Genomic DNA, 16,125 nt, shown 5'->3' on the forward strand with positions numbered 1-16,125 from the left:
AAAGCTGGTTAGATACAACCCATAGTATGCAGCAACTGACTGTGTTTGAAATATATGGACTGGGATGATAAGGTCTATAAATATCAAGTCTATACACTGAATGTCCAGTTATCAAAATTACGTACGGCATAGATCAGAACATCTACACATTTTCCATTGAAAAGTCTGCCTTACAGAAGAATGACATGTTATCCTCATATAATCAAGTTTAAACAAATATCTGTTTCATCTTTGCCATCATCAATTCATTCCACATCCAGGGACTCAGCCAACAGCATTAATTCAAGTCTGAAAATCATTAATTCCCATTCCTCCCTTAAAATTTTGTACAACATGTTTCACACAGCAAAGGATCAAAGTGCTAAGCATAAAAGCTGAATATGTCTGCAAGGCTACAATCATTTTATTTAACACAAGTAATAAAACATGCTGACCTACAAAATTACTAAATCTGTATTCTTAAATACATTTCATAAGCTCCTTTCCCATATAAAAAGCCCATATACCATGTACAGAAGGTGATGTGGTTTTATCTAATTAGACTCAGGGGTCATGTTAGTATTTTATATACAAAACAAAAAGAAAATTTGGGAAATGTAGCACACTCCAAGTAGGGCAACACTGAATGTCAACCCAAGGGAGTGTGCAGCTGCTGTGAAAAAGGCAGATTCCATGCTGGCCATAATTAGACAAGCAATAGAGAATAAAACTGCTGCTATCTTACTGCCTTTGTACAAATCTATGGTGAGACCACACTTGGAATACTGAGTACAGTTCTGGTGACCACACCTAAAAAAGGATATTGCAGAGCTTGAGAAGGTGCAGAAAAGAGCAACCAAAATGATCAAGGGGCTAGAGCAACTGCTCTATGAGGAGAGGTTAAAACGCTTAGCGCTGTTTAGCTTAGAAAGAAGGTGGTTAAGGGGAGACATGATAGAGGTCTATAAAATTATGCATGGTGTGGAGAGAGTGGACAGGGAGCAGCTTTTCTCCCTCTCTCATAATACTAGAAAGCGGGGTCATCTGCTGAAGCTGGAGGGTGAGAGATTCAAAACAGATAAAAGGGAGTATTTCTTCACACGACGCATAGTTAAATTGTGGAACTCTCTGCCCCAGGATGTGGTGATGGCTGCCAACTTTAAGGCTTTAAGAGGGAAGTGGACATGTTCATGGAGGAGAGGGGTATTCATGGTTATTAGTCAAAATGGATACTAGCCATGATGCATATCTATTATCTCCAGGATCAGAGGAGCATGTCCATTATATTAGGTGCTGTGGATCACAGGCAGAATAATGTTGCAGTCGTCTTGTTTGAGGGCTTCTTAGAGGCACCTGCCTGGCCACTGTGTGAACAGACTGCTGGCCTTGATGGACCCTGGTCTGATTCAGCATGGCTTTTCTTATGTTCTTATGTTCCCATTGCTGTTTCATTCATAAATCTGCCAGTCTTTGACAATCAGGGTATCACTACTAATTTATACCCTCACCTTCCTAGCTTTCCTCAGTTGATACAAAAGCTCTCAGCCTGCTCACATTACCTTTGTGGTGAAGGAGCCACTTACTGCACTGCCCTCTCCTGCACCATACCAGAATCCCTGAACCAAATGGGAGAAGGAGCTTCTGTAGTTCTTCCCATACTAGCATCACCTGTCCTGGAGATTGGGGCAACACTGGGTGGGGGGAGCAGCATGATGGGCTAATGTATGGACTGCATTGGAATACTTCTATACTGCCTACTAACAAATGGTCCAAAAGTTTACTGCCCCTACTGACCTGCCCCCCCATTACAATACAAATTATTATTATTATCAACAATTGTCTGTTCTGTTAACATCCACTGAACACAACTATGATGGAATGTACAAACATCCAAAGCTTAAGCTGCACTCCCCTCCCCAGCAAAAAGCGTGATCACAACTACAAGTGCCTTATAAAATCACTTGTTGGTTGAAAGCAAAACACATGCATACCGCTAAGACATGCTTCAAACGCCATGCTTGCTTTTATATCACTGAAACCAGAAAGGTAAAATATATCAACTAGTTCTGTGTGTGTGTGTGTGTGTGTGTGCTTTTAAAGGACAGACATTATCTCTCAAAAACGATTTTAGCATTACGCTGTTAATATGGTCAATTGAAAAGTGTCCTGTGGGGAAATATTATCTCCTTTCCACCACAGCACAAAAGCAAACAAGCTAACTAAGAAGCAGATTATATCCTACTGCTTTTAATGGCACTGCTGTTTGTTATTTCAACAGTAAGACAAGTTTAGAATAAAAGCAGATTTTTTTCTGAAACCTGTGTCAACAAGAAGTGGTTCAAAACACCATGATACCAATATCCAGTTTCTCTTCAAGCAATGTATGTCTTGCATCAGCATTCAGTAAACTTGTCAGATACCATACATTCTGGTAAAGAGGAAAGGGTGAACAGCATTTGCTATAGGCATCTTACTAAGATTTCAGTTCTGTACCTGTCTACATATAATAAATTCATTTGCCTTTTGAGAATGCATAGATTCAAGCAGATATCATACCAAACTATGTCTTCCCCTGGCCAACAAAAACCATGTATTCAACTTCCAAACATACAGACAAAGCCTTGGATTAGAACTGCTTATAGTCTTCTCGCATTTTCCTTGTTCTTGGCAACATCTGGTGATGGAGCAATGGTGTATTAATTCATATGTCACTACAAACCATGTTTAACACAACCATACCTTTCAAATCCACTTCAGACCTAAGTTTCTGATTCTGGTTTCCTGGCTGACAGAAGCCCTTGTTCAGATATTCAGATATTACATCAGTGACTGATCTGAATCAGTCAACAATGCCTAACCTCCTTCACTGGACCAGTACTCACTCTCTCTCTCTCTTTCCAGAGTTTCAATAAATTTGGGTCCAACTTTTTAAGCCTTCTGATATCACAATCATACCCATAAGAACATAAGAAGACCCTTGCTGGACCAATAGTCCACCTTGTCTCCTGCCCACCCTTTCCACTGGAGTCGTCTATGAATGCTGAAATTGTAGCTCCCATAGGTTACTAGAATTCCAGAAACACCATGAGTACCAAAGCAAAGAGCTGCAGTGGAACAGGGAAACTGACAAAAATTGACCTCCCCCCTGTATCACAAGCAGAAGTATCTTGCACAAGCAGAAAGGGTAGTTTAGATATAAACCAGTGTATTTATAATTTTTGTGACAGTCAAGGAAACATTTTTAACTATGAATCTGCATGAGAAACAACAGGGAAGTAAATGCCAGCAGCACACACTATGGTTCTCCTGATGAGAGTCTGCCGCTCTTAATCACTGCACCACAATGGCTCCTTTCTGTCAAAAATCAGTTTTGTTTTCTGTGAAACACAAAAGACCTATGCACAAGAAGCACCATAATGCCACCAATAATAAATAAGATACTTACAAAACACAACTGTGGAATAATAATAGTTAGGAATTTCTGTTTTTGCAACTGTAAAGCTTTTAGGGAAGACACTCAGCTACTGATCCCCAGAAGGTCATTCTTAAATCATTATGATTGCTCTAGAATTTCATTTTGTTCCCTTGATTAAACATTGGATAGAGAGGTTTATTATAGTAAGAGAAAGAATTTGTGGGCTCCCCAGTTAAAAAAAAATTCTATTAGTTTTACTCAAGCGTTTCAGGGCTACAGTAAGACATCAGCAAGTCCTGGAACTGAACCATTATTTGTTTATTGTGGGGGCCCATTCCTCCCCTTTTGGCTCTCCTGTTTGGCCTCAAGGGACTCAGCTCTGGTCTAGCACTTGCCCACAGATGCCAAACACCCTACTGAAGAGTGTTTCTCTCTTCATGGACCATGTCAAGCAAATTGAAATCTAGTTCTCGCCACTTCAAACTTGTCTCCCTTGAGTTGCTTTCTGAGCCCTGAGTGAGGTCATTGAGCCTCTGCCTGGAGAGACTACAGAACCTGGGACCATGATTACTTTAAAGACTAGAGATGCTTCTACCTTCTCTGAAGGCTTGGGGTCCCAGACTCACCTAGGCCCCATCTGCGGGCCTGTGGGGGTGAAGAGATGGTTTTCTGGGGCCGGCGGCATGGCAGATTAATGGCTGGGGAGGCCTCTGTGCCTGCACGGGCGTCCCCCGGCCTCCTTTCCTGGACTGGCCAATTAGGTTCAGCCTGGCATGGCCAGGGGCAGGATCCCGGACGTCACAGAGGAAGTTTTCCTTCTGGTCCACTGGGCAGGGTTATTACAGGTCCCTGATGCACTGCCAGGCTCAGTTGGTCTCATGGCTTTGCCCATCCAGTTACAGAATTCAAGGAGTTGCGTCAGGGTTTTTTTGTGTAATCTGTAGCTTTTTACTTTCTTTCTCTGTCACAACTTTGTTGAGAGGTATCAGCATGGGGCCGGATCCATTTTGGGGGCGGGGGAGGAGAGGTAGCCTGCATGCCCATTCATCCCCATCTCGGGGCTGTCAAGGCGCCCTCACTTTCAAGTGGCAGGGGAGACCACACAGTGTCCTGTGCCCATGTGGAATCTTGCACTGTGCTATCCCATAGAATCCCCCCTCCAGCAGGTGGGCAGGCATGGGGGTACATTGGCTGGCAGGCGGGTCAGCCAATGCCAGGATTCATTGCTCCACTGTGCCAAGGCTGCTGCAATCAATAAAGTTGTGGCCATTTTCAGTCCAGAAGGTTGTCCGTTGTCATTGCATGTACTTGGTAGGTGGTTGCCTCACCATCTCCTTTCCCCTTCAACCAACAGCTTCACTATTGGCAGCACAGTCTTCCTTTGCCTCTACTGTACCTCTGTCATGCTGCTGTTATGCATTGCTGGTATTGCTGTGTTCTCTTCTTGGGAAAAAGTATAAAGAGAGCCACTGCCAGTATAAAGGAAGCTTGCTGTAGCATCTGTCACTCTTTTTCCTCTCATCATCAACCTTCACTCTTTCAGTTTCAGCCCCTTTCTTAGAAGAGTCAAAACACAGGAACTGCCACAGCTCAAAATATTGTCGAAGGCTTTCACGGTCAGAGTTCATTGGTTCTTGTACGTTATCCGGGCTGTGTAACCGTGGTCTTGGAATTTTCTTTCCTGACGTTTCGCCAGCAACTGTGGCAGGCATCTTCAGAGTAGTAACACTGAAGGACAGTGTCTCTCAGTGTCCAGTGTGTAGGAAGATAGTCAGAAAGCGGTTTCTAAACCATCTTAATAATATCCATCCAAACATTCAGTTTACCATGGAAAAGGAAATTGAGGGTAAACCCCCATTTCTTGATACCCTTGTCATCCGTAAAACAAACTCTCAGTTAGGTCACAAGGTCTACCGGAAACCAACTCACACAGATCGCTACTTACACAAAAACTCCAACCACCACCCCCGACAGAAAAGAGGAATAATCAAAAAATTAATGGACCGTGCAAGACGGATCTGTGAACCACAGTTTCTCAAGGAAGAAACTAATCATCTAAATCACGCACTGCTAGCAAACGGCTATTCCAAGAATGAAATCAGAAGGGCCATTAAACCAAACAAAAATCAGAAAACTCAGGAAAAACAGTCTCCCATAGGAAAGGTATTCTTGCCATTTATTAAAGGAGTCACTGATAGGATGGAGAAACTTTTGAAAAAACAGTGTTTAAACCCACCAAGAAAATACAACAAATGCTACGATCAGCAAAAGACAAAAGAGACCCCCTCACCTCTGCAGGAGTATATCGTATACCTTGCAGCTGTGGAGAAGTTTACATCGGGACCACAAAACGCAGCATACAAACAAGGATAAAAGAACATGAAAGATACTGCAGACTTGGCCAACCTGAGAAATCAGAAGTGGCTGAACATGGACTGACACAAACAGGACACAGGGTCTTATTCCAAGACACTGAAAGACTGGACAATTCTACCAACTATTTTGTCAGATTGCACAGAGAAGCCATTGAAATTCATAAACATCAGCACAACTTTAACAGAAAAGAAGAGAGTTTAAGAATGAATAAGGCTTGGCTTCCGGTCCTAAAAACCTCCAGACTAACAAATACTATAGTCAACAATAGCCATGGAGATTAGCTTTGGACTTCACACATTAACAGGTCACTTCAGGATGCAATGGTTCCAGATTAACATACCACACCGTCATTAGCACATTATCTTGATACTTACAGGACAATGATTAGCACATTAGTTTTGCAGGACAATGACTCAGCTCAAACCCAACCCCTTTCTGACTATATCTTCCTACACACTGGACACTGAGAGACACTGTCCTTCAGTGTTACTACTCTGAAGATGCCTGCCACAGTTGCTGGCGAAACGTCAGGAAAGAAAATTCCAAGACCACGGTTACACAGCCCGGATAACCTACAAGAACCAATGCCACAGCTCACTCTGGCACTCCATCAGGCTGACTGGACGGAGCAGGTGCCAAGTGGGCTCAGCACACTAAATAGAATGGATATACGTATTTGCAGTCCACTCTTCTCCTAAGGAAAAGCCCCGTGGCGCAGAGTGGTAAGCTGCAGTACTGCAGTCCAAGCTTTGCTCACGACCTGAGTTCGATCCCGATGGAAGTCGGTTTCAGGTAGCCTGCTCAAGGTTGACTCAGCCTTCCATCCTTCCGAGGTCGGTAAAATGAGTACATAGCTTACTGGGGGTAAAGGGAAGATGACTGGGGAAGGCACTGGCAAACCACTCTGTAAACAAAGTCTGCCAAATAAACGTCGGGATGTGAAGTCATCCCATGGGTCAGGAATGACCCGGTGCTTGCACAGGGGACCTTTAGCTTTACCTATCTTCCTAAGGAGGAAGGGAAGGCAGCATGGTGGAGCCCAGTCTCATCAGATCTTGGAAGCTAAGCGGGGTCAGCACTGGTTAGTATTTGGATGGGAGACCCCTAAGGAAGTCCAGGGTAGCTATTCAGAGGAAGGCACTGGCAGACCACCTCTGTTAGTCTCTTGCCTTGAAAACCCCATAAGGGGTAGCCATAAGTCAGCTGCGACTTGACAGCACTTCACACACATCCTTCTAAAGGAGCTCAGGGTGATCGCTTTGTATGCTATCCTATGCTGTCCTTATAGCAATTTTGTGAATTAGGCTGATCTGAGGGAGACCAACTGTCTGAAGCCAATCAGTGAGCTTCACATATGGGCAGGGAATTAAACCTAGGAAAACTGATCCTGAGAAAATACAACTATTACATAAATAGTTGTTTGTGAAGGGAGCTACAATTAGAGAAGTCTAACAAGTCTTAATCACCTTGGCCCCCATTTCCAATGCTCCTCCCTGTAAAAAGTAAGCTAAATGTGAATAGTGCAAATTACTGACACTATCTGAATTATTTTTTAAATCCTACACAGCAAAAAAATAAAATAAAAGGTAAAGCCAAAATAAAATACAGCCAAGTTCATATTGCCCCAGGCGGTCTACAGTGTATGCAGTTTATTCCCAGAACATGTTAAAGGTTCAGCTTCTGTTATTGCAGAGCAAATCCAGTAAGTTAATATCAGGTGGTGTGTCACATACGATTGCTTAACATCTCTGTGTATTCAGAGGCACTGTAGGCTATTTGTAGTAGAATGGAAGCACATTATATGTCCATAAAAGCAATAGAAAGTCTGAAGAGTGGATATGCAGTAGGAGAACTAACTCCCAACAGCAATTTTCTGAACAAAAATTGCTGCTTAAAGTTCATTCACCTATCAGATAGGATTTACAGTTTCATATTAAATCAAATCCAGCTGCCTACATCTGCTAGTAATGAATACCTGGAGCAAAAGAGAAAAAGAGTGGGGGAAGGGGGAACATCCTTAGGGCAAAGCACAACACATCAACTTAAATGTTCAATGTTGTGTGCATGGAAGAAAAAAAAAACCTCTTTGTTATGATTTGCAATAATAGTATTTTCAGACAACTGTAATCATTTTTAAAATGAAACAACTTTCCATTGATTTCCTTGCCATATGTACTAATCCTAATGCAAGTATTGCAGTTCCTTCCTGGATTTGTATGTTAACAAGGTATCCATAATTGCATTTATGGATTTCTCCCTCAGTTGATTCTGTTCATTTTGTCTTGCTGTTATCAAGCCTAATGCATCCTACCATACCCTTATGCTGTGCCACTTTATCTCTACGATCCCACTATAATACCATTCAACCATTTGCTCTCCTAACATGATAATTCTCAAACAGAGATGCTGGCTCAGATTATTCAAAGGTTCGATTATTATCAGAGGCTGAATCTCCTGAGCTAGCCAGGAGACTAACCGTGCAAGCTTAAGCAGAATTGAGTCTTAATGAGAAAGGCACGCTATAAATGCAGCTAATAAATAAATAATTAAAAAATAAAAAAAGAATTTAAAAAAGAATTATACCCCTCTAAATCAACAGGTTTAGAAAGGTGTAAATTTGCTTAGGACTGCACTGTTATTTATCAAAAAGCATGTCTGACTCACCCCCTCCCCCATCTCCACCAAGCAGCTAGAGCAGCTAATCCCCCTTTCCCTTTTACCCTCTTCCTCAGGCCAGGCAACCCAAAAACGATGCCCGAACTCCTATGAAAGAAATGACTCTTTCAAGAGTTTGAGAATCACTACAGGGCATGTGCAGCTTGCCAAGCTGTTTTTTAAACCAGACTCGCGGGAGTGAGGAGGCAAGGAAAATTAGCCGCTCTGGCTCTCAGGCCGAGGGAGAGTGGCATGGTGGTGGTGGCCAGCTGGCCTCAGCCCTGCAGCTTGTGAAACGCTCTGTGCCCTAGCCTGGCAAAGTGGTCAGGGTTTACACAGTACCATATTACATCAGAGACCTGCATCCTAGCATCCCAAGCCACAGTGAGATGTTCTGCCCCAGCTGGGATTTGGGAGGTGAAAATAAGACAAGTTTCATGGCTTGGTTGTTTTGTATATCGTCACTGCAAAGTTTTCATGCTGCCCATTTCCATTGGTCATGTTAACATATAAATTCAACAAGAAAGAAACAAAAGGAACCCAAAATACTGATTCCCCCCCCCCCAATTTGCATAAGGCAGAATAAAAACTGAAATGGGGATTTTGAAGTCAGGACAGCGAGGCTGCAAAATTTGGCAGCATCCTTTATGCTAGAGAGCAAGTATTTAACAGCTCAGGTAGGGGTAAAATGACATCAAGATAGTTGCACTAGTTCAATTACATGACCTTAAGATCTGTCCACTCATTCCCACGTACAATATGTCAACATAAGAAATCCACATAATTTCCAGACCAATATTAGCTTACTTGTTTAAGTGCCTTTTTGGTGTGCTGCTGAAAGGAAGACACTAGCTTGCTTTGCATTGGTGCATTCGTAAGGCTTGAGTCCCGAATGGAAGACACTTCTTCAGGTGCTTGCTTTGTACAAACTAGGAATACAGAAATAAAGCACTGAGAATACAGAAAATTCATTCTGAAAACATTAACATAATTTCACTTAAAATGTCACAGAATTAGCAGAACAGGGATGATTCTCTGGGCTGACCTGCAATGTAAGAAAGCAGTTACGTTGCAGAGAAGGTGGAATATCTGCAAGATTACTATGGAGAACATGAGCAAGAAAATAAGAAGGAACAATCAACTGTCAAGTAATCACAGCATGCTCTACTGCTTCCTCAGGGGAAACTCCAGAGATCTGCCTAAAATTTGCCTGATCTTTTACTGTTCCTAGTAGAATTACAGGCCTCAATCTACAAAAAGCATCTGCATGGCCACTGGCAATGATATCACACAACACTCAGTTTCATCAAGATGTAAATTTTCAATTGTGTGCTAACACAGGCTAAATTCAGTGAATGCCTTGATACATACAAAGAAACATCTGTGAAATGTCTTTTACTATAATTTGAGAATGCACTCTCCTTTCTACAATCGGGTTAACAACTAGACTGAATGCAATGTAAAAGAAAACTATCAATATAGGAAGCAAAATCTGAAATATTTTAAAATTTAATAGAATCAGAATTCCATAAAATTTAACACCTTTAAGAGATTGCGCAACCTGGCTGGGTAGTGGTAGTGCTCAACTAGAGAGGGAAAAAACACAAACTAAATTCTACCCAACAATGAAGTTCTTTTAAAAAAGACAATCAGTGTAAAACTAAATATTTTTTATAAAGGTAAAGGTCCCCTGTGCAAGCACCGGGTCATTCCTGACCCATGGGGTGACGTAACATCCAGATGTTTTCTAGGCAGACTTTGTTTACAGGGTGGTTTGCCAGTGCCTTCCCCAGTTTTTACATATTGTGAAAAAGAATCAAGTCTCAGAAGCAGGTGTCCCTGTACCTAGCTATCTAATAAGGAACAACATTTACATATTGCTGTAAGATCATGATGGGTAGCCATGTTGGTATGTCAATATCAGTAGAAAAGAGCAAGAGTCCAGTAGCACCTTAAAGACTGACAAAATTTCTGGCAGGGTATGAGCTATCTGAAGAAGGGAGCTGTGGCTCATGAAAGCTCATACCCTGCCAGAAATTTTGTTAGCCTTTAAGGTGCTACTGGACTCTTGCTCCTTTCTACTGATACTGCTTTAAGTATTCAGTGTGCTTCACATACACTATAGGAGAAACACCCAACCTGAAAGGAGGCCAGTATTGTTATCATGATACGACAGCTGCAGAAAGGCAAACAACACTAACAGCGCATTCCTGACTTCTGGGGACGAAAGTCCTCAGGAAGCCAGGAAGGGGCTGTACCGGTGTTGGGGCCCCCCACACCAGCGTCCAGGCAACTTACGCCACCATAAGTGGCCCCAACGATGGCGGGGAGGCCTGGACGCCAGTCTCCTGGTGCTGCCATGGCAGTGCCATCCCAGGACGCGGATGGGGCCTTCCGCCAGTATCCCACCAGCGTAAAGGCCCGCACCAGGGGGGCATTCCAGTGTCCAGAGGGCATTCCCGGGGTGTTCCAGGGGGTGGGGCTGTCTGTAGGCAGCCTCCTGTCCCCTTTTGCCCTGGATACGGCATCGGGGAGAAGAGCGAGGCTCCGCCTGCTTTTTAGCAGGCGCAGCCACGCTATTCTCAATGGGGCGTAAAGGATTTCTTTGAGCTTTCGGCGGCCCTAGAATGGCTTCGGAGACGCCGCAGCCGCGCCTCCTTCCCACCGTCCCTGGCTGGTGAAAGCTCAGGAATGGGCTGTAAGAGAAAGATGCTCACTTAAGGCAGCTCAGGGCCAAACCAAAAGTTATTAAGATCTTCCTTGTGTTTTCAAAAAGCTAATTTGCAGATCCAGGTGACTGCCTTGAAGACAGTGAAGAGCCAAAGGGGTTGTTTTTGCAGAGAACTCTTGCCCTGTGCCCTGCACGCCCCCAGGAAAAAAAAAATCTCTGTGAATTTAATTTTGGCATTGGCATCCACCAACATTCTGGATTTTCCATTGTTCCCTTGAGATTTTTCCCAGATCTGTTTTGATACCAAAGGCAGATTTGGGAAAGTGCTGAAGGGAAGGTATGGATTTCCTCTGCTGCCCGCCATTTCCCCCCACCCTGTCACTGGTAGACCTTTTTTCTTCTTTAAAAAGTTGGTGTGTGTGTGTGTTAAGTGCCATCAAGTCGTTTCCGACTCATGGCGACCCTATGAATCAATGTCCTCCAAAAAAGTTGGTAGTCAATTGCTATAATATTGCTATAGTGATATTCTCACTACTGATAATTTTAAACAAAAGGAGTAACAAGTCCACTGGGCTTTAGGCCACTTCATGATGCATTTGGCTTCTTGGCATTTAGAACATGCCATGACTGCAAGAACCGCAAGACAAGAAGGCTCAGTGCTGTGAGGATAATTGTAGCAACCCAAAACAGCCCTATGACAATTCAAAGCAAATTAAAGTGAATTTTATAAAGTGCAATAGTGAAAAAATATATACACAAAAATATGTACAAAATAGAAGTACAACAAGATACAAAATTTACAAAATGCAATCCAATAAATATATTATTCTTCAAGGGATATCACAAATCCTCAAGCAACAAATAAGTTAAATATATAACCCATAGGGGCATCCAAGTCTATTGATTATTCCAAATATTGGAGCAGAGCCACAGGAAAAGGATGTCAGACGTGTCGTTTAGATCGGGACCACGATTCGCATATGGCTTCTTCAGCGACCTGTATCACAAAGGCTTAATCTTACTATTCCTAGGATTAATTTGGATATCCCTTGAAGAATAATATATTTATTGGATTGCATTTTTTTGTATCTTGTTGTACTTCTATTTTGTACATATTTTTGTGTATATATTTTTTCATTATTGCACTTTATAAAATTCACTTTAATTTGCTTTGAATTGTCATAGTGCTGTTTTGGATGACTGCAAGAACAGCAAGAGTTACATTCCAAACAGCAAGAATAAAAAGAACAAACAAAATGCTATGACTTATTTATTTTGCAAACTACAAGGCATCTGCAATAATGATTTGAACACGATGACCAACAACAGCTCTCATGACCTTACAGAAGCTATTTCCATGATATGGGTACTCAGTATTCTCTGAAATGCATAGAATGACTTCACGTATTTCCTATGCAGTAAAAGCAGCTATCATCAGAAAAACACAACACATGTAACCATTATCTGGGACCAGTTACCGTGGTCCCCCGTTTCTTAGGTCAGCAAGTAATTTCTTAGGAGAAAGGCAGACCGAAGCTGTGAAGTCACCCCAAAACTGTTAAGAATATCTTGACACACCCATTATAGTTCTCCGCATCTTGATGCAGCCCAATGGTGCAACCGAATCATTTTTAAAAATAGTTTTAGAGCAGTAGCCCAGTTACATCTGTACATGGTCACCCATGGATGGGCTTCAATCACATGCTTTAACAGGTGAATTCTTTTTTTGGTGCTTGATAAAGCAAGATAGAATGAATTCTTTGAACATCCTTCACTTTAAAAATATCCAAAATTTGCACTTGTAAGACAAAATTCCCTGAGACACATAAAGCTCTACCTATGGGCTTTTCCATGCTGAGTTTTTGATGCAGCTTGACTTCTTAATTGCACTGGGTTTTCCCCTCCCTTACAGACAGTAATGTTTGCTGGCCATTGCACTCCCTGTTTTTCTTCAAGTTTTCCCCATTTTTTTAAAACCACTTTTAAGGTGGTCAGGAAAAACCAGGGGGGAAACTCGAAAAAGAAATGGGACAGCAACACCTGCCAAATGATCCTGTCTGTAAAGGAGGGGGAAATCTAATGCAGTTAAGAAACTGAGCTGAATCAAAAACTAGCTGTGAAAAACCCTCTGCAAGAGCTGCTCAACAGACTTTTTCACGTGTTCAGTGAATGCAGGGGGGAGAGGCTGGGATCACACCTGTTGTCTGTGCAAGAGGTTGGATCACCCTGCCCATTTGTCCTCTTCTTTGAGAAAGAAAAGTATGTTATATGCAGTAGTATTCACCACTGCACCACCAAGAATTCCATGCTAGTTGATTTGTTGCCTGAACAAAGAGAAATAATAATATACTAAATACCTGGAAGAAAAAAGAATACTTAATAAATATTTTAAATAACTTTCTCGTGTGTGTATACTATTTCATGTGATATTTCTATTAATAATATTTTACAGTGGAAGAAGCCAATGTGTGGCTGAAAGAAAGAGGTTCCCAAACTTTTTCGGGCCACCGTCCCCTTGGGTTCATCCCAAATGCCCCTCCTTCCCTATAAAAATCATAATTCAGAATAGCAGTTTGCACAACCCACTAAGGAAGATAATAACAATAACATTCAAAACGGTAGCAATTAATTGTATTTATTCAAAATCCAATTAAACCTTTTTAATTTGTTCAACAAAATTGATAAACTTGATCCAGTGACACCGGCTTTTCAAAGTCTGATAGTCATTTAGCAAGAATCCTAGATACCTCATTTAGTAACTACTTCACTGTTCGGTAAATCCTTAATGCGACAGGATGGGCTTGATGAAGTGATACCAGTTCCCCAATGACTGTTTTAAAGTCACTAAACAGGAGTCTTAAATCATCCCATTAGTAATCTGGAGTCCATTTATTTGTTTGCAGAGAAGCTGGATGATCACACTAAAACCATGTTCCGCCCACCAAATATGCTGGAAATGTAACAAGGAGCTTCTTAACCGCTGTCCTTAGTGTCAGATAGTGATCAGAAATTTCCTTCTGTAACCAAAACTCTTGGTACGATTTCACACTTTGGCTTCAGCTCAATGTCATTTTGTAGCTCAATTAGTTCTTCCTCTACTACCCCTACTTCCTCAGCATCTGAAAATGGACTAATCACTCAATCTGGAATTTCCATCAAAAGAAGATCCTCAAATCATTCAGACATAACTTCATGCAGCATATCCAAATGGTAATAAAAAACTTGCAGATCATCATCCTGCATCCAACCTTTCTTTTCTAGATCAGGCAGGTTCGGAAATTGGTATAGTTCGCAACAGCCTATATTGCTTTGAATAGAGTTAACTTTGAAATAAACAGAGATGACAGATTTGGCCTTAATAAGATTGACCTCATTTCCTTGCAGCTGCAAACTCGTTTCATTGAACTCTGCAAACAGTTCTGATAAATAAGCAATGTCATGCCTGATCTCTTTGAGTTCATCACTAAGCAAAGCATTAGTGTCTTCAAAAAAACTCCACAACAGTGCCAAAAAGGTTGTAAAAGCATCTCACACAGTTGCCTTTTGATAGCCAACGAACTTCAGTATGAAGTAGCAAATGTTAAAAATCTTCATCATTCTCAATATGGAGCTCCCAGAATAGTTGATCACTGGGAGTATATGTTTTAATTTTATTCACTGTAGTAATGACAGTGTGTAATGACTTGTGCAGGCGATGACAGGTTTTTTGCAACCAGATGTTGGCGATGAATGACACAGTGAATAGTTAAGACATTTGGCACTGCTTTTTTCAAGTAACACACCCATGGTACAGGCCAGTCATTGATGGTGCTCCATTAGTTGCACAAGCAAGCATGTTAGTAAGCAGAATCTCCTTATTTTTGAAGAACTGCTCAACAGTTCTCCCCTTTAGTATCTGTTCTCAGTTGCCTCACAAATAACAACTCTTGAGCTAAACTTTCAGTTTTCATAAAGCACACATAAGCGAGAAGCAAAGATTCATTGCCTGGCTAAGTTGACTCATCCAGCCATAATGCAAATGCTGTTGTCCTTGGTATGCTGCACAATATATCTTCCACATTTTCAGCCATTTCATCTATGCATCTTTGCACTGAATTGTTGCTGAGAGGCATCATCTCTCAGGACTTACCAGCAAAAACTTTAAAAAATGATAAAGGGGCAAAAACACATGTGGTGACAACTGTTTCTCAAAACGCAGTGTGCTGGTCTGAAGAGCTCTGGGGGTGTATTTACTAAAAATTCTGATAGTTTCCACTAAATTTCAGCACTATTCAGAGGTAAAAACTTGGTGTGCCATTTGCCAGCATGGTGCCATAACCTGGTCAACTGAAAATAACTGAACAATACGGTTGATGTGGCCCACCTCCAACGCCCCCCTGACACCCCATTGCCTTTTAGCACCCTCCTAGGTAATCCCACCACCTCCTAGGGGGCAGTCCCCCCACTCTGGGGACCACTGCTGTAAGATTTATAGGTTAAAAAAAAGAAACTACAATTAAAAATACACAGGAATGTACGAAAGCAAAAAATGTTGTAATCTTTCTCTGTTATATAAACTCAACCAAGCTTATTTCACATGCTTAAAAAAGTCTGCGTGTGTGTGTGTGTGTGTGTGTGTATATATATATATATATATATATATATATATATATATATATATATATATATATAAACCATAGGAGTAAAATTGATGCATTAGTATCAAATTAAAATGCAAATATTGTATGACATATAGAACAAGTTTTGACCTCTCCCTTTCCTTTCCTCCTCTAAAAATAAACATACTATAGTATACTTGTTTGTCACATCAAACTAGCAGGACTGGTTTTAAATAAGAAGATTTAAAAAGGCATTTTCCTTTGTTATTGTAGTAATTGTTGTACAGGAGAAAATTGGTTTAAAAATAAAAATTTAACAAATTAACAAATATCAATTTAATATTGCTTTTATACACTAACACCTGTTTCCTTTCTCAAGCAGAAAACATGTACTCAATAATTCCTGAGTTACTGGATTTTATGAAACACAC

General features: G+C 41.4%; 1 protein-coding gene across 3 annotated transcripts in view; it reads right to left on the minus strand.

Annotated features, from left to right (window-relative positions):
* The window catches only part of ASXL3 (ASXL transcriptional regulator 3), a 134,575-nt gene that overhangs the window by 34,153 nt on the left and 84,297 nt on the right, over positions 1–16,125 (minus strand). For all 3 annotated transcript variants that reach the window (XM_056854671.1, XM_056854672.1, XM_056854673.1), the window contains one exon: positions 9,233–9,354. In XM_056854671.1, coding sequence (XP_056710649.1) covers positions 9,233–9,354 — 122 coding nt within the window. The remainder of the gene's footprint in view (positions 1–9,232; positions 9,355–16,125) is intronic.

Source organism: Euleptes europaea, chromosome 8, assembly GCF_029931775.1.
Source record: "Euleptes europaea isolate rEulEur1 chromosome 8, rEulEur1.hap1, whole genome shotgun sequence".
Classification (NCBI taxonomy): Eukaryota; Metazoa; Chordata; class Lepidosauria; order Squamata; family Sphaerodactylidae; genus Euleptes; species Euleptes europaea.